This window comes from Microcebus murinus, chromosome 3 (genome assembly GCF_040939455.1).
Source record: "Microcebus murinus isolate Inina chromosome 3, M.murinus_Inina_mat1.0, whole genome shotgun sequence".
Classification (NCBI taxonomy): Eukaryota; Metazoa; Chordata; class Mammalia; order Primates; family Cheirogaleidae; genus Microcebus; species Microcebus murinus.
The window spans coordinates 100259973-100279152 of record NC_134106.1 but is presented as its reverse complement, the minus strand read 5'-3'; the positions used below and the strand labels follow the sequence as shown (position 1 = coordinate 100279152).

The following is a 19180-nucleotide window of genomic DNA, read 5'->3' as shown; positions in this document are numbered from 1 at the left end:
GATATTCTCTTCATATCGGAGAGTGCTAAAAATGATTGCTGAAGAAGCTATTGTACTGCTGATGCCTGCAGTGTTAACTTTTTGCACTGGGCACTGCCTTTTCTGGGTATATCTTAAGGCATGAAACAGCTTTCCTTGGTTTGTAGCCTGACCACGGTGCGTTTGACCCCCCACTCTGAGCGGTTCGGCCCATTAGCCATTATTCTGGGTCTGCTTTGGACATTTTCTTTGATTTCCCCACTGCACACTACCTCGTGGTAACGTTCCAGCTCATCACATCACACTTAGGGGTAGAAGAGGGGCTCAGCAGGGCCCAGCCACCAGCTGTCCCCACGGGCTCCAACCCCATCCTGCCCAGCCACTTCCCGTTGCACCACCAAGCAAGTCACCGAGGTTTTCTGGGGGGTTTCCTCATCAGTAAATTAAGGATATCAGTAGCACCTGCCTCGAAAGGTTAGCAGAAGTTTAGAACTACAGTGGCGAGAACATGTCCTGCCCTCAACCTCTACTAACAGTTCATAGTCCCCGTGGTCTAGTCGGGAGTGGTGGGGCGGCCAGAGCGCCTTCCAGCTCTCCAGCAGGAAGTAGGCAGGGCCCAGGTGGCCGGCGCTGCCGAGGCTTTGCTGTCCCATGTTCCTTCTGCAGGGTAGGGTGTCTGGCTTCAGCAAACCCCCAGTGCCGTGGGGAGGGGGCCCGGATCCCACCGCCCCGCTCAGAAGACAAGCAAAGCCACGTCGGCTGACACCGCCCCCCCACTCCGGGACTGGCGCAGGCACTTCATTCATCTTCCAAATGAATAAAGTCTGCTCACGAGCCTGTCCTTTCATGGCACCCAGGACGCGTCCCCTCCCCGGTGACCAGGCCAGTTCTCCCTGCCCCTACTTCACTGATTTATTTTGCCTGTGGTTCTGGCCCCGCTAAAGGAGCCCGGTGCCTCCCCCGGGTTATTTCCAGCCCCTGGAGGGACTGCCGGCCCCGACCCGCCACCGTCGGCCAGGCCCCCCGGGGGCTCGCTCCAGGCCGGCCCCTCCCCCAAGGTCACCCAACTTTTCCGGGTCCCGCAGCTCCCCGAGGGCGGGGCGGGGGCCGGGGCGCCGCCTCCATTGGCCAGAGCGGGCTGCGGGCGCGGGTGCTGATGTCAGGCGGGCGCGAGTGCGGCGGGCGCAGCGGCGGCCGAGCAGCCCGGGCTCGGGTGGGGGGGCGCCGGGTGGGGGTGGCGGCCAGCATGCTGCTCGGCTGCGGCTCGGCCTCCCACACCCGCGGCGCCCTCGTCCTCGCCTGCAGCGGCGGCGGCGGAGCAGCGAGCGGCGCCTGCGTCTGCAGCGGTGCGGGGTCCGAGCGCGCGGCGCGGCGCCGGGGGTCGGGCCGGGGCGGGGACCGGGCACCGGGCACCGGGCATGGCGCTGCGGAGAGGCGGCGGCGGCGGGGCGCCGGGCCGGCTGCGGCTGCTGCTGCTGCTGGGCGCCGCGTGCCTGATCCCGCCGAGCGCGCAGGTGAGGCGGCTGGCGCGCTGCCCCGCCACTTGCAGCTGTACCAAGGAGTCCATCATCTGCGTGGGCTCGTCCTGGGTGCCCAGGATCGTGCCTGGCGACATCAGCTCCCTGTGAGTGGGACCCCTCCAGCCCCCACCCCGCCCCGCCCCGCGCCCGCCGCCGCCGCCCGCGAGTTGCCCGTGGCGCCCGGGCAGCGCGACCCTGACCCACTCCCCAGCCCGCTTCTTTGCGTTTGGGTGGGGGCGCACTACGGGACGTGGGGGGAGTGTGGCCTCGGGTGGGGTGGTGAGAACCCGAGCCGCAGAGTCCGGGAGCCCAGACCGGTCCCGTGGCAGTGTTTCTCAGAGTGTGGCCCGCGGACCACCTGCATCAGACTCACCTGGGGGAGCTTGTGCTAATGCAGAACCCGGCCGGCGGGCGCTGAAGCAGAGTCTTTGGAGTGGAGCCCTGAAGTCGCCTTTGGCGGCCCCGGGGATCCTGGGGTGCATTAAAGTTTGAGAGGGGCGGTGTGTGTGTGTTTGCGGGCCAGGGCGTGAGTGTGTAGGGGCATGGATACAAGCAGCCGAACATGACTGGAGTGCGTGCCCACGGGGGGGCTGAGGCCTCACTGCCCCACCTCAGGTCTGAGGCAGGTCCCCGCGATGGCCTCCTCCTGACTTCCCCACACTGCAGGTCGGAAAGAGCCTGGGTCAAGGCATCCAGCTTCCAGAAGCACAGGGGCTGTCCCATGTGGCCTGGAAGGGGGGGTGGCACAGTGGGCTTGGCAGAGCCTTGGGCCATGTGGGACGCCCAGCCCAGTGGCCAAGTGCTGGAAGTCAGCCTGACTTCTTGCCCCGAGTTCAGGAGGACTTGTCCCCTTTTGCCTCCACACAGTTATACTGGCTGCTTTTTTAGCACCCCAGGAACTGACAGGAAAACAGCTTAACATTACTTATCCACCTGCCAAGAGATGCTGTCACCTTGCCCGCAACAGCCACTAGCTCTGTAATGGCTGTGGAAGTGGCTATTGGGCTGTATCTTTGCTGCTAGAACATGTTTCCTGCTAAGACCACTCCCTTGTGCCAGGCCCAGGTGCCCAGCTGCCCACTCAATGGTAGAGGCAGGGAATCCCGGGGGTGACGTTTGTGCTCGGGACACTTTCTGGTGTCTGATACTCGCTTGCCTCCCACCCCAGAAAAATTGTAGGGGCCTGAACCCAGGAGGGAGGGGGTTCCCATTTGCATTTATAGGAAGTCAAGGGAGTTTGGCTGGTGGGAACAGAGGACCTTTCTAGTTTCTAATACTGCCAAGTTGGATGTCATGGAGGATTCCAGAAATTAGAATTCCCCTTGTTAAATCCTTCACACCGGCAGCTGCTTAATTGACCTGCATGTTAACTGAAAATAGTTCTGAAATCATGTATTGAGGTCCTACTGTGGCCAGAAAGGACAGGGGACCTGGGGGCAGAAACCCAGCCAAGCCCTTGCCCCTGGTTGACCGTTTTACCTGGCAGATGGCATTGCCTCCCGCCGCGCAGCCGGGTTCAGGTGTCTCTGAGTCTGTTCCCCGAGGCTTTCTCGGTGCATTTAATCAGAAGTGCTCTGAGTGTCTTTCGGGGATGTGCTCCCCAGGGGAATGCTTAATCCTACCCCGGAGTTTCGTCGGCCAACATTAACGCTGTGTCTACACAAACAGAATCATGGGCAGAGGTGAAGTGATTATCCATTTTCAGAGGGGGCCTGCGGTAGTTAAGAAAGGAAGTGAGGGGATTGATTTGGACTGACTGAGATAACGTCTGTGAAAGGAGCTGATGGTGAAGGTTTCTGGAATTCAGACTAGTTTTCATATTGATCCGATGCATTGGCAAATGGCTTGGCTTTTCTTGTCCCTTCCCCTGGCCAGCCCATGGCCAGCTGTGCTAAGCCTCACTCCTGAAAGGAAGAATTTGAACTACTGGTGGAAGATGAGGCTGATTGCCCACGCTGGCTGGCACTTCCTAAAAGAAACCTAGGCTTCCTTTTGTCCCTCTTTTGCCCATAGGAGCCTGGTAAATGGAACGTTTTCGGAAATCAAAGACCGAATGTTTTCCCATCTGCCTTCCCTGCAGCTGCTGTGAGTATGGGACGCTCGCTCTGCAAAAGGGGGGCGCCGAGGAGCGGATGGGTGATCTCCGCCTCTCTGGCATCAGCCCTTCCTAAAACACCCCAGCTCCGCGAGGAAACCCACGAGGAAACCGTAGATGGCTCTTGGTGTTAATTTGCCTGTGGTGTCCCCAAGGAAGTCCCAAGGCTCCTTGCTCAGTTTTCTTTCCTTAGTTTGGTACATGTTTTCCTCAAGGACTATATTGTCGATCCCAATACCCAGATCCAGCAATGGGGGCGATGACTACATTGAACCACGACTGGAACATCACCTTAGTAGGCTGTTTCCCAAACACCTCACTTTAAAAGAAACCTCACATTTTAAAATCTTAATGTGACTCTGGAAATAGAAGTATTTCTAGCTTACTGAGTACTTACATAGGCAGCATACTGTGCATTTATGTGCATATATATATATATATATATATATATATGTATTTTGAGACAGAGTCTCACTCTGTTCCCCAGGTTGTTTGCGTCAGCCTAGCTCACAGCAAACTCAAACTCCTGGCCTCAAGTGATCCTCCTGCCTCAGCCTCTAATTATATATATATATATATATATATATATATATATATATTTTTTTTTTTTTTTTTAGTTGTCCAGCTAATTTCTTTCTATTTTTTTTAGTAGAGACAGGGTCTCACTCTTGCTCAGGCTGGTCTCAAACTCCTGAGATCAAACGATCCTCCCACCTTGGCCTCCCAAAGTGCTAGGATTACAGGAGTGAGCCACTGTGCCTGGCCTATGTGCATAGTTTTATTTCATGATCATATTATCCCTGTGAGGAGGGTATTACTTTTCTGTTTGACAGATGAGGAAACTGAAGCTCAGGGAAGTCAAGTAACTTGCCCAAAGTCACAGAGCAGGATTCTAACCCAGGGACCAAGGCCCATATTCACACTATTCCCGGCCCCCGCTTGTCTCAGTGAGCAATGCCCATGTCACCGTGCTGAGTGCCCATGTTGTACCCTGTACCCCAGGTCCGTTAATGTTTGCTGATAAAAGGAAATTTCCAAAAGGCAGCTTTCAAAGGCAAGTCAGTGACAGGCAAAGTCATACGTACATCCTCATTCTCTTTATCTATATTGGTTTCTTAAATTTATGATGAGATCAAAATTTAAACAAGCAATGGGCTACAGGAAAATATGGAGAAGTGGAGTGTAGGAGATCACCAGTCAGCCTAAACTTACTTTTGATATTTTTGTTCTTGAAATGTTATATGCCTACTTATAACATTATACTTAACATTTCAAAATCTGAATCCTGTTAGAAATTGCAGTGTTATTAAAATATACTTTCCATATGATAGAAATTCAATTTTAGGTTTTTTTTTTCCAAATAGCCTTGAGTGGTGACTCAAATAAAGAACTATGTAGTGATAAAGAGTCTTCTATAGGAAGGTTTCTTGAAAAAACTTTTTTATTATTTCTCATGGGAATATATAATGTAGTAGAAATGATTTTTTTTTTTTTTATCTTAGCTATGTGACTTTGGTCAAGTGATTTAACTTCTCTGGGCTCAAATTTCTCTAAAAATAAAATTAGGTTAGATCTTTTAGACCTCTAATTCTGCGATTGCTTGTGCATCGTAAAACATTTCACTGGCTGTGTAGTTGTGCTGCATATTAGAATGTGTTAAAATAACAGCTAACAGGTCATATTAACTGAGACCCACAGAGGAGAAGGGGGTAGAGGATCCCAGATGACAAAAAAATCTGGCCAAAAGGGACCCACTTGCCATTGAGTCCATCAGCATTCTGCAAAAGTCAGGTTGAGGACCTAATGGGTTGTTCTTAGGCTGAAAAGAGCCCATGTTTGCCCCCAGATCAGAACATAGCAAAAGAAATAGAAATGAATAGAAAGGGCTTGACCATGTGACTCAAGTTTTATATCTCTGCATTGAAACTTGTCCCTTATTTTCAGATTGCTGAATTCTAACTCATTCACGGTCATCAGGGATGATGCTTTTGCTGGACTTTTTCATCTCGAATACCTGTAAGTTCTGTGCTTTGTCTGCTTGCTGAGCATTTGGTATCTTAGTAGAATTGCTAGATTGCTTTCTGTGCTGGAACAGCATCTCCGTGAGGGTTTTGGGGTGGAGAAAATGGAGAAAACCCCATTCTCTTTTCAGCACTGACCTTTTATTGTTACTTGCTTATAAACAAGCTGGGACAGGAGGATGTTGGAGACAAAGAGGGGGAAAGGAAACAAAGAAGGAGAGAGATTCATTCATTCTCTGCTGACATTTAATTTGTCATGTAGTAAGCACAATTGGAAATTGTGTTGTATATTTTCACCTCTCATAGCTAAGCATGGATTTGCTGATCAGCCAGAAATAGAGCTGAAGGGTTCTGAGGGCTACTTATTTTTAAATAAAGTCTCCCTAGTGAGGGGTCCAACTTCATGTTTTTCATTCTGCTGTCCTGCATTGCCTTTGCAGTATCTCCTGTGAGTTCCTGCTGAGGGTCTAATTTTCTTTTCTTTTCTTCTTAAAAGAAAAAGATCATTTTCCCCTTTTTGGATATACAGTATTTTTTTTTTCCTTAGCCATGAGCTTTGCCCTCATTCTGATTTCTGCTTTTTCTCACTTTCATGTCTTTTCTCCCCTTTAAGTTCTTTCATCCTTGTCTTTGGTAACTTTGTAATAATGTTAATCCTGCTATCAGATGGGATTTCCTTACTTAGCATTCAGAGGGGTTTTTAAAGCCTCGTCTCCACTTTCTTATCTGAGTTCAACAGGTAGGTATTGGAATTCTAGACACATCCTGGGTATAAGAAAGCTCTCTGCTGGTTTTGTGTCTTGAGGAAAGATGTTTCTGGAGGAATTTTCCCCCAGAGTATACATAATATGTATGCTCTCGTAATACTCTGATTGTATACATAGTATGGAAAGTGTGGCACAACTGCAGTGCTAAATCCAACTAGTGTCTGTCAAAGCAAATAAACAACCACGGAAGTAGCAATGTGAAGCTATGCGTTTTCTCTTACAGGCAGTTCATCTTACTGTGAAGGTTACTGGGGAGGAAGTTAGCTTATCAGTTTATTCTGAAGTCTATTAATGAAGGGACGCTTGATTTTTTTTTTTTTTAAACAGACAACAGAAAATTCCTAGTGCAAGAATGAAGAACTATTTAACTATTTCACTGATGGTGTTATGGTACAAAGCCTTTCCTTTGGACCATCTCCTCAAAGACCTCCTTACATCTGACTGAACACAGTGCTATAAACTAAAACCTAGTTCTTTGTGGCCCTAGGGAATAGTAAAGTACATTCATATCATATCTTTCCCACAAAGACTTTAAAGCGTGGCCAATGTTACTATTACAAGATCCTATGTGTAAGCCTATGTCATTTTAGTACAGAGAAAGGAGTGTAGTCCATACTGAACTTCATCATACTTCCTACATCCTAGTGGCTTAGAGATCTTGGTCAGACCGTGTCGGACATGATAAACTCAGGGTGGCTAGAAGGCAAGCTTAATGGAATGCTTCTTCAGCAAAAACTTTAATATGTAGGTGTAAAACAATGGGCTTCCTTCAAGGGACAATGATATTAACAAAAATATTAATAGCCAGGCACTGTGAAATGTAAGAGGGGTTGAGTAGGGAAAACGTCTGGAAGCATTCCAATGTTGCGGACATATGAGAACTTCTTGCCTTTGTGTAGTGCTTTCTTCTCCACCCACCCTCCTCTCAAATGTTTTACCCATGTTGTCAACTCGGAATTTGAAGACTTCCATGCTGTTTCTGGAAGGAGTACAGGACGCATGCTTATGTGCGTGTGTCCTTGTACACTTGCCCTGCTCTCATTGTGGAATTCGGTGTAGCTGACCTGGTCTTCACAGGTGGACTTTTATAGTCCATGAACGCATTTAGATTTTATTCTGAAAGTATACCAGTGTAATTTTTTAGATACTAAGCTGAGAAAATTCATTTTAACGGTAACCACTTTTCTTCTTAGGTTCATCGAAGGGAACAAAATAGAAACCATTTCACGAAATGCCTTTCGTGGCCTCCGCGACCTGACTCACCTGTAAGTCCTACCAAAAGTGTTGTGAGCCCTTTAATGTGTGGGGTGAGATTCGATTCCTGGTTCCTCTCTCTTCCTTGATTGTTATTTCCATACTGTAACATTCCCTGGGGGAGACTGGCTTCTAGGTTGCCCAGGAGTTTTCTGTGTTGTCGGCCAGACACTGGCTCATTGTGATTTCTCACACACTTGCCTTTAGTGTTATCTCCATCACTGAGTGTCATCTCCATGACTGAGTGGCAGTCATGGGGCCACGTAACGTAACTGCGTGTGAAGCAAGGTGCGCTGTGAGTTGTGAGGGGGTGTGTGTTGCTTGACAGAGGGAATGTGAAGGGAACTAACGTGGGTCTCATGCATGCTTGGTGCCAGGCACAGGGCTGGCACCAAGCATGCACCACGTTTCACGATAATCCGTGAGTTTCCATTTTACAGATTTGGGAACCAAGGCTTACGTGACTTGGTTGAAGGCAGGACCAGCATTAGGACAAAGTGGAATTGAGACGTTTTCGTGGTTCCTTTCATTTGAATGCAAATCACTTTTTCTTTTATGTTGCGTTAATCTGCAGCTTCTTCAGCTAAGCTCTCTGGTTCTTCAATAGCTTTCTAGAGAAAAAAAATTAAAACAAATTAATTTGAATTGGCATATCAGAATGAAGCAAGTATACACATTTAGAAAATTTATAAAACTGGAAAAAATAGTGACTGTGTTTATGAAAATATAAAAATAGTCATTGTCTTGGTGGGAGCAATTTGTTAGCCAGGAACCAGGTCTCGATTTGCATGATAAATATTTTATATTTGAGTTAGATGACATGTCTCATCTCCATAGTCAGCCTGTCTGCAGTAAAGAGAAAATTGGGAAAATTAGAGGGCTTTGACTGGGGGTGTTGGTTGGGAGTGGTAGTCCCTTTAGCTTGTGTAACCCTGAATGATACGGTATGGATATAGTCATCTAATAAGATAACCATGCACACCGAGCCCTGATACTAGCAAAGATGTCTGTCATTAGGCCTCATGAGCACTTGACTCTGAACTTTTCCCAAGCAGAAGCTCTGCCTAAGTTAAAGCATGTAGGGTGAAGAGATGAGGGAGTGGACATGAGAAGTCAGAACAACTGGATCAGCACAGTCAGTACTGGAGAGTGTCAGACTCTGGTTGGCATTATTGCTCTAGGTTTTCTTTGCTTCCTATAAAAGCCTTGACTTTTTTTCAGATTCAACCCAGGTGCCAAATTCCCACATTCCTGTAGCAGCTAAGGTTATAGGCTCAGAATTGCATAGACTTGGGTTCGAATCTTAAGACCATTAATTTATTCATATTACTTAGATTTTTTTGAGTTCAATTTTCTCCTCCTTAACACACGAAATAACAAATGCACAAACATGCACACACAAACACATTTATGTACACACATGTATGTAAGTCCTTGCACCCACGGCACTTTCTACACATGAACAAAGATGCAAATATACATGTAAAATACCTGCATGTTCATACCTTCCTACGGATGGAAGAACCGTAATGGGGATGATTATACTGACTTTTTAGGGTTGCTGTACATAATGGGTTAATGCTTCCTTGCAAAGCATCCAGCCCATTACTCGTAGTAAATGGTTGGTGTGGTTGGCGGTGCCATCATCATCACATCATTCCCTCCCTCCTCTCATTATGAAATCCCAATTTTCTCCATGGACTGCTAAGTAATCTTGCCAGTTTGGGAGGCCAGACAGGGTCTGCTAAGAAGACAGCTGTGGGTGTCTGGAGAGCAACAGCTGTGGCTGGATAAGTCTAGTTCCCAGAAGTCAGGAATTAGGGATTTTGTTTTTGAGCAAAAGCTCTGGGCAGATTATGAACCTATAGCAAAGCCCCTGTGACTGGCTGAGATAGCCCAGATGGCCACGTTCATTTGCCCAGTTGGCTACAGCTCTTCCTTCAGTGGGAAGGTGTGAACATGCAGATCCTGTGCTTGTATATTTGCATAGCTCTGTGCAGGTGCAGAAAGTGTCCACGGGGGCATGGAATTACATATGTGTGCGTACATAACTGTGTTTGTGTTTGCATGCTTGTACATTTGTTGTTTCATGTGCTATCGTGTGCAAAGAGCACCTCTCTCTGTGCAACACAGAGAGGGCACAAACACAGAGGGAGCGAGAGAGTCCTGCACCTGGGTCTAGGGCGCGAGGGATGCATGAGAGGAGAGCCCAGCTTGTCCCCGAAAGTGTGACCACCATGCAGTCAAGTCCCCAGGGCTCCAGCCTAGTCTCCCGGTTGGGGTGCTCTACCTTCGGCCCTCGGTCTCCTGGAATCTGCCTTTTGTGTCAAAGCCAATATTAAGTCCTATCTCTTCCATGAAGTCACTCCTGAGCTCCCTTTTCACCCCTCTGTTGCCTCCGCACAGCCAGCACCTTACTGTCTACACTGGCAGTACTGGTTGATGCTATTTCATGGGTGTTCGTTTTATCTCCCCAGCAGTGTTGAAGGCTCCAGGAGGACAGGGCTCTTGCTGATCTTCCATCAGCTCTGCTCTTCCCCAGTGTCTAGCACAGGGCTGAGTCAGCAGGACATACTTTCTGAGTCATGGTTGACCAATGGGTTTCTTACTGAGCTGGATTTTTCATATGGATTCTACTTCTAGGCAAGTCAGGTGACTTTGAAGTTTGACTACTCAGTTGGGGGCAGTGGCTCAGGCCTGTAATCTCAGCACTCTGGGAGGCTGAGTCAGGAAGATCACTGAGGCCAAGAATTTGAGACCAGCCTGGGAAACATTGTTAGACACTGTCTCTACAAAAAATTTCAAAATTAGCCAGGTGTGGTGCCACATGCCTGTTGTTCCAGCTACTTGGGAGGCTGAGGCGCAAGGACCCCTTGAGCCCAGGAGTTTGAGGATGCAGTGAGCTGTGATCGTGCCACCACACTCTAGCCTGGGCAACCTATCTCAAAAAGAAAATAATAAAAATAAAAATAAAAAAAAATAAAATTGACTTCTCTAGGCTGGGGATGTATTTAGTCATTTAAGCATTTAATACATTGTTTAAAGAACGAACCCATCCTCCTCCTTACATTTTTTGCAACCTCTAAGCAAAGAGAAGAGATCAACTCTAAAGTTCACTCCTGTGCTTCAGAAAGTCTCTATCCAGAATGTGCTTGTTTAAATTAAGTATCGATTTTTATCTTTTATGAACTTTTCCAACACCTACAGACTCACATTCGTATGTGAGGAAACCTAGATCAGGTTTCAAAGCATTGCCAATCTGTAACTAAAATCTAGAACATTTGTTTCCAGCAGTCCTGCAAAGCCCAAGGGACAGGGAGCTATTAAATAGTTTCAGAAATGAAGTAAATGCCATGAATTTGCAGACAAAATGAAGTGGAAAGGGAAATGTTAAGCACTTACTGTGAGTGGGGTGGATAACCCATCTAAATAATTCTGCTTTCTGAAATCTAAATTGAACACTTGGAATGATTGCTAAACACTCTGCTTTTTTTGGCACTGGTCATTCCGTCTATTCTTATTACTTCAATACAATAACTTTTAATTTTCTAGCTAAATAACTTACATCTAATTAGCTAAAACACTTTTGTACTTTACTTTCCTGAAAAAGACCATCAACTAGAATAAAAACAAGTGCCCCCTTTCTTAAATTTTAAAAAGCTACTTCCAGAGTATCTTTAGTCCGATTACACATTCAGCCCATTTTCAATACCTTTAAAAATGTACAAATAAATCATTTAGAAATGAAAGATAAAATAGTACATGAAATTGTATTTTAATCCATTTGTGGCTATATAGACGGTAAGTGGCATAATTCGGAAACCGTGAGTCTCCTCATATGCAGTTGTATCTTGAAGCAAGCATGTTTGGGCTCAAAGCTTAATAGATCACCAGCTAACTGACTCTAAGAAGGAACACTCATTTCTCTAATTCATCTTTCTAGGATAGGTAATTATGATGCTACAAAAAATTAATTTCACATATATTTGAAGGAAGTTGATGCTGAATTGCTTACATGTTTATCATTTATATGTTTTGCTGTTTGCATTCATATGTGTAAAAGAAAGCAAAAGTAGGTATCAGTTTCGTAGCTGACTCACTTTAGAGTGCTGTGCCTGGGGAAATCATAAACTCAGAGTACAGCGTTTCAACACCCAGCATCTGTCTACACCAACAGCCCTGCACCACGGACATTCATCTTCAGCAGGATGATGACGGGGCACTGCAAAATCCTGAATCATCAGAGACAGAGTTGATGCTGTTCATTCTAGTTGCTTTTCTGGAGGTGGGGAGTGGACTAGGATATCTTAGAAGGATCTTCAACCTAAGAGCAAAAATGCAAAATGGTTTCTGGTCAACCTTTGTTAATGAGAAAATGAAATTGATCATAATCAATCATTCCCTAAACATTCTGATTCATTGAGACTTTATTGTATGAACCATAAGGGTTAGAGCTGAGTGTCTTTAGGTAATAGAGTATTTGCTGAGTCCTTTCTTAGAGTCACAAGAAACAGAACTCACTCAGATGCACCGTTGGGAAAGTTCTTGGGACAAGACTGTGCATCTTCTTTTATCACTCTCGCTTTGGTGATAATTTTGTTAATTCATCATTCGACAGAGACATATTGAGTACCTACTGAATGCCAGGCACTGTTTTAGGCACTGGGGATACTGCAGTGGACAGACAATAATCTCTGTCCTCAAGTGGCTTATGTATAGGAAGGATACACACCCAATAAGCAAATAGGTAATTAAGATAGGCAGTGTGCCAAATGATGGTCACGCTATGGTGATCAACAGAGTGGGGGAAAGAGATGTGCAGAGGCCAGAAAAGGTGGTGATAATTGAGGAGGCAGTGGAGCACCGGGTGGGTATGTGGGAGAAGAACATTCCAGGCAGATGAACAGGTTCAGAGCCTTGCGCTGGGAGCATGCCTCACCTGTCTGAGGAATAGCAAGGGGGCCAGTGTGGCTGGATCCGAGCGGTCGGAGATGTGGTCCCACAGGTAAGCAGCAGTGGAAGTAACTAGCCAATGGAGGGGCTTTGGCTTTTATCCCAAGAAACACGGAAAGCCAGCTGGGGTTTAATGAATGTACATAAAGAGCTTAAAAAATGCTTGTTTTAAAAACAAAACCAAGAAAACTTACGTTATAATCCATCATCTCTAATGTTATCTATGTATAACCGAACTCATTTTTTAATCTCAGTATTGATGACCAAAGCTCTGTTTTAAGTCATTAGCTTTATTTAAAGGGACTTGAGTGTGACAGGGCATGAGATAATAACCACGTTAAAATGTGACTTTCTTGGTTCTAGTTCTTTGGCCAATAACCACATAAAAGCACTACCAAGGGATGTCTTCAGTGACTTAGACTCTCTGATTGAACTGTAAGTAATGAAATTAAGTTTACATGTGCTTGTCATTGTTCCCCAGTTAATCATGTCTTTTAATCCCCTCACCCATTCACTGCATTTCTTTTATGCTGTAGCTAAAAATCTATAACAAAGTAGTGCATCCTGGGAAATGGGGGGTGGTTCGTATTGTGCTGGATGTTGCTATTTTATGTACTTAGTGTATAAATATGGTAAATGACTTTTGCTGAATGGGAGGTTCCCTTTCCTGAGATAGTGTATCCACCTGCTTTAGCTTCTAGTGTTTGTCACTTCTTACTGGGCATAGTTTAACAAGATCTTAAAGCTTACACTGTGTGTGCGAAAACTATCTTCCTACAACGTCCTATTTTTGTTTATGTGAACCTGAATTGGGGGATATTCTGCCATCCCTCCCCGGTTTCCAGCGTGGCATGGTGACAGCTTCAAGAAGGTTTGGAGAGATGGTGAAAGTTCCTCTCGGAGAGCTCTCTGTATGTTATACAGTTAAAATCATGGACACTGAGGAACATTAAATAAAGTCAATGATGAGTGTAAGAAATAAGATGCATTAAACACAAACTTTTTAAAAATTCCATTTTAGGGGGTTTTAAATATATCGGGATATTAATAATTCCATAGTTTCATATTACTACCAAAACATGTCTGATGTGTCTGTTTCTCTGTGTATGTGTTTTGTTTTTATTTTTAGAGATTTAAGGGGTAATAAATTTGAGTGTGACTGCAAAGCCAAGTGGCTGTACCTGTGGTTGAAGATGACAAATTCCACTGTTTCCGATGTGCTGTGTATTGGTCCACCAGAATATCAGGAAAAGAAGCTAAATGATGTGACCAGCTTTGACTATGAATGCACAACTACAGGTATTCAGAACCTATAGCATCAAAGACAGATATTTAGAATAATCCTTTTGTTTTTCTTTTAGACCGTCTACAAGGAGTGGGGAAAAGTGAATGTGGAAGTTTTCATCAAAATAATTTTAGAGGAAGTTTAAGCATTTTAAAAGAAATGAATTAATTGATGTGATAAGTAAGATATCTCAACAGTTTGGAAGGAATTTTATTAACTGCACTGGCTTTAATTTTGATTCTTTACAAAATTCAAATTTCTCTAAGGTCTCCCACCCCTCCCCCCATTTTTTTAAGGTCAAAATATGAACTTGTGAGTTTGGCATGAGAACATTTTTAAGATCAGTCTGAGTTGCATGGAAAGGCAGCACACAGAGGCCTAAGTCACTCCATTGTCACTGTTCTCTTGCTTAAGTAAGGTGATGTTTATTGAAAATTTAATGAATAAATACCATACTTCTAAATCTACAGATTAGTTTCATAGTTCCATGTAAAAAGAGGTAACTGTGTAAATTGTAACCAATGGCAAAGTAGAAAATCTAAGTCAACAACTAATTGTCAAAAGCAAAAACTCACACTGAGGGGAAAATGTTAAGAAAGTTTGATTTTATTTTCCAGGCTCTGCCTCAAGGTTCAGTTTATACATTTTTTCAGGTTAGAAGATAAAATTAAAATCCTAACTGCCTCCATTCTCGCACCCTATAGAGAGCAGGTGAGTATCTCCATATGAAAAGCTTAGGCGGAGCTTCCCTAGCTTCTAGAGCGAGATTTTAAAGGAGAGAGGATCAATCCGCAGTATGAAACCTGCTTACCATCTTTTTAAAAATAAACATTTCGCTTGAGAGTTGATATCTACAAAGCCTCAAGTCATGTCAGGAGAAGCAGCAGGAATGAGAACTCAGAAAATAGTCACAGAAACTCAAAAGACATCAAAACTCTAAAAATAAAATATCACATTCAGGCCAATCCCTGCTACACCCTTCCTTCCCCAAACCCACAAAGTAAAAATGATGGCTAGATATCTTTGTTTGTAAACAAGGGACCCTACACATTCTGTTCTTTTCTGATGGAAAACCTGAAATCTCATGGAAATGCCCTTGTCTTTCGTCACTGGGTAGGAGCTTATTCAGCTGTGTAATTGGCAGGTGCCCTGTAGTCAGCAGAGGCCACTAAAAGGTTATTTATTGCATTCTAGGGCCAGTGTAATAAATCAGAGGTCATAGTCAATGACATGTGTACCAAAAGGCGGCATTGAAGACCATTTGGTATTAAATGCTAAACCAAAGGACTCCTTTCTGCCCTTTTCCCAATTTTTCTGGAAAGTTCTTCAAGCCCCTAGGTAACGTTGGCAGCTTTTCCATCGTCCTATTCACACCTGGCCATAGTGTGTGAAAACTTTGCCAGTCTTTGAGGGGAATGACATGGGCTACAAAGGGCCTTGGGAAGAGGGAATAATTTATATGAGAAAACATGTTTTCTTTCTATTTTTTTTGAGACAGAGTCTCACTCTGTCACCCTGGGTAGAGTGCAGTGGTGTCATTATAGCTCACTGCAACCCCAAACTCCTGGGCTCAAGTGATCCTCCTGCCTCAGCCTCCTGAGTAGCTGGGACTACAGGTGCATGCCACGATGCCTGGCTAATTTTTTCTGTTTTTAGTAGAGACAGGGTCTCTCTGGCTCAGGCTGATCTTGAACTCCTGAACTCAAGTGATCCTTCCACCTTAGCCTCCCAGAGTGCTAGGATTACAGGCATGAGCCACCACCCCTGGCTGGAAAAAAACATGTTTTCTGAACTCAGGGGCCTTGTGGATGGTTATAAAGATGATCCAGTTGCTTGAGTCCAAGAGTTTGAGGCTGCAGTGAGCTGTGATTATGCCACTGCATTCCAACCTGGTGACAGAGGGAGACTCCATCTCTTTTAATAATAATAATAATAATAAAAGATCTGGGCTCTGAGAATTGTTACGTTACTGTACTGGAATGGAGGTGGCTTGGAACCGAGGTAACCAGGTCCAAACCCAAGGGCCAGCATGAGCCTCCTAACACATTTTAGGGCCGTCTCTGTCTTGTGTGTATTTGTCATCACTACTAAGCTTTCTACTAAGCTTTAGCAAGTCAGCAGAAGGATTTCTGGTAACAGGGAGATGGCGATTCTTTCTTTACTGTGATTTTATCCTTTTCAGACTCATGAACAAATTAGCTCTTGCTCACAGTTTCTTCCATCAGGGAAAAAAAAATAGTGCAGCAAACTGGTGACCCGCCCCCAAACACAGTCGCTTCATGTAAGAACTGGGTCAGTAAGTTGTGAGTGTTTGGATTCCTGTCTTCTGCTCGGATCATGCTTTGGCCTCTGGTGGTTTGTTAAAGGCTGCAAAGGAAATGAGTCAGGGTGGATGGAAAATGAAAAGCCAAGTCTGAGAGTTCATAGTAGGGTTATCTTATCTTAGTACTAAGGATTTGGAAAGAAGCACATTTTCCGAGTACATTGTTTTCCTTTTAGCTCAGATTTTCAGGAAAGGAGTAAGTTTTTTCAGGTAGATGTCTCACCCTGTTTTTCCCAGAGAAAGGAAGGTACTGTTACCATTCTGTTCCTCAGCCAAGGGGAGTAATTAATACCACAAAGCCACCTTGGGCTGTTCCAGCTCTTTAGATTAATCACAGTCCTTCCAGAACCCTCCCCTTTGGGTCTATTTATAGCCACCCCAAAAATCCCTGTTACCTACCAATGATTCCCTGTGTTAGGTGGATAATTCACTAAATTCCTTAGAGGGAGCGAATTTTGCATCCTAATTGTCCTGTTAGCTTCCCTGTTTCAGGACTGATGAAAATGCAAAGAGAAATAATGCATTAATGTGCAGTTTCTCTCCCAGTAGGATCGGCATCATGTATAATTTATTTTCTGCAAGTGCTATAAATAGCTATGTAAAAATCTGTTGATTCCAGTGGGAGAAAAGCCTAAATTGTAGGAGTCCCACTGACATCATGAACTTAATCCAGTGTGAATGGAAGTGGCAGCTCTTTTTGCAGAGTGCCCTTAATATTTTAACACTAGTAAATTGATGTCATATCAATATGTGTATTTTCGAGATATTTCCACAATGAATGTGCTTTTGCCATTTGTGAGAGGTGAATTAAGTTGGGGAAGGGAGAGGATATTGAGATTCCTGCAGTCCTCTCCTCCGATACCCACAAACACCTGTCCATCAATCACTTTCTTTTCACTCGTTTCTTCTTTTTCTTCTCTTCCTCTTCCTCCTCCTCCTTTATTTGGAGGGTGGGAGGTGGGTGGGGTGGGGGTCTCCTATTAAGAATTAGATTTGTAATTCAAATTATTTCATAATCTGTGTTATGTCTGATAGTACATAGTAGAAATTATCAGAAAACCACCCTTTGGGGAAAACAAATATAGGACCACTAGAGGCTAGATTTGTAAAGCGCTCTCTATTCCAGCAGCCCTTTTCCATCCTGGGAGTCTTCGGTAAAGATGGAAACTTTCTGGTCTGCTCTTTAAACGGCCGGCCTTTGTACGGGAACGCCCATGTTTCTGAGGACACGAGTGGGTTACGGGCGTCGCGGGAGTATTCGGAGCCTTTGGCAGACTTGGCTTAGTCAGCTGCAGCCGGAGACGCGGGAGAGGAGTCTGTGGCCGTCTCGGTTGTATTTAAAAGACGGCAGCAGTCGTCGCGTGCTGCCTTTTCTGGGGATATGACAGGACGCAGGGAGAGCTGTGTTCTGCAGTGCTCCGTTTCTCCTTTCCCCGCCCGTCGTGTGTGGCAAAGCCTCCTGCGTTGACACGCGCTCTCTGGCTTCTCCGCCGGCTCTGCCAGTGCCTGCGGCGGCAATGAGCAAGGGGTCTGCTCTTTTCTGTTTTTCATCTTTCACTGAGTGGCACTGCTATTTTGGGAGGGAGGGCCAAGGGGCGGGTCTAGGAGCCATTGCGACTCTTCCCTGAGTCTTCCAGCAGGCAACTTACCGCCATCATTGTCGCAGGTGCAGACCGGTGAGTGAGCGCCGTAGACCAGGCGCTGCTCCGGGTACTTACACGCGCATTTAGTCCCTGCAGCAACCCACGAAAGAGACGTCACCCTCATTTTACTGATGAAGAACCCGATGCCCAATTTCCTTGCCCCGGGTCACGTAGCTAAACGCGGCGTGGTGGGGCTCCAAAGCCCCTCTTGGCTCCCAGCCCCTGCTTTCTCCCTGGAGCGCCCCTGTCCACTGGGGCCACCTGTGCACACGCTGCCCTCAGTCACCTCCTGCCTGTCGGGCTGCAGAGGCCAACCCACCCATACTCTTAAGCCAACAAGCATTTATTAAGCACCTACTGTGCACCCAGAATTCAGGGAGGGGCACCTCCAAAAGTTAACGTGTGTTGCGCACTCACTTTGTACCGGGCTAAGTGAGTATGAGTCATAACACGTGATGTGGAAACCAAGGCAGAGAGAGGTAAGTGGTTTTCCCAAGGTCATTTAGCAAGAAGGTGGCACCTCAGCTCCAGCATCTTATCTTAGATGCTGTTCAAGTCGACACTCCTTCAAAAGACAAGCCCAGCACTGGCTAGGACAGAGGAGGTGGACCGTCGTCCTTTCTTAGACCTCGATTCCGTATTTATCAATGTGCCAACCCCTGAGATGGGCATTTCCACCAGTTTTGCCTGATCCGTCCCTGCCATCAAGCTTGGGAGGTGTCATTGTCCCCATACGTGCATAGGCAAACTGAGCCTTGAGGGGAGAGGTGACCAGCCCTGGGTCGTGAGTGCAGGAAGTGGCCTTAGGTAGTGTGTCTTCAGGCACAGTGTTCACTCCTGGGCCTCACGCTGCTCCTCCAGCCCTGTGACTGGGGACCTGCTCTTCACATCCCTGCCCCACTTCCTGAGTGGCTGTCATGGGCTCCAGCTGTGGGAGGCTCAGAGAAGCATAGGAACCAGCCCTCATCTCAGGGAGCCCTTGGTCCAGGAGACACCATGCTGGCTGTGTGGCCATGGCTAGACGCTCACCCTCTCTGGGCTCTGTAAAATGGCCCAAGTCTCTAAGATCCCCTCCCACATCTCCAAATCAGACCCTGATGTTGTTGTTTGGAGTCACAGAATAATAATGAATAATAATGTTTAAACAATGCCTAGTTAGAAGCCCAGTGAATTGGGAAGAGTCCTGTGGATTAGGCTGGTCAGGGAAGGCTTTCAGAGGAGACCTGGGTAGGGACAGATAAGGATTGAGTGGAGCAAAGCCAGGATTTCCTCAGAAGAACGACTTCCTTAGCCAGGCGTCCACCCCACGTTTTACCCTGAGTGCATTTACCCTACCAAGA

At 46.0% G+C, this 19180-nt stretch overlaps 1 protein-coding gene across 1 annotated transcript in view; it reads left to right on the top strand.

Annotated features, from left to right (window-relative positions):
• Nucleotides 1-1397: 1397 nt before the first annotated feature.
• The window catches only part of LGI2 (leucine rich repeat LGI family member 2), a 28189-nt gene continuing 10406 nt past the window's right edge, over nt 1398-19180 (top strand). The window contains exons 1-6 of the mRNA XM_012737469.3: nt 1398-1603; nt 3513-3584; nt 5539-5610; nt 7576-7647; nt 12953-13024; nt 13719-13888. Of these exons, the coding sequence (XP_012592923.1) occupies nt 1398-1603; nt 3513-3584; nt 5539-5610; nt 7576-7647; nt 12953-13024; nt 13719-13888 (664 nt within the window). The remainder of the gene's footprint in view (nt 1604-3512; nt 3585-5538; nt 5611-7575; nt 7648-12952; nt 13025-13718; nt 13889-19180) is intronic.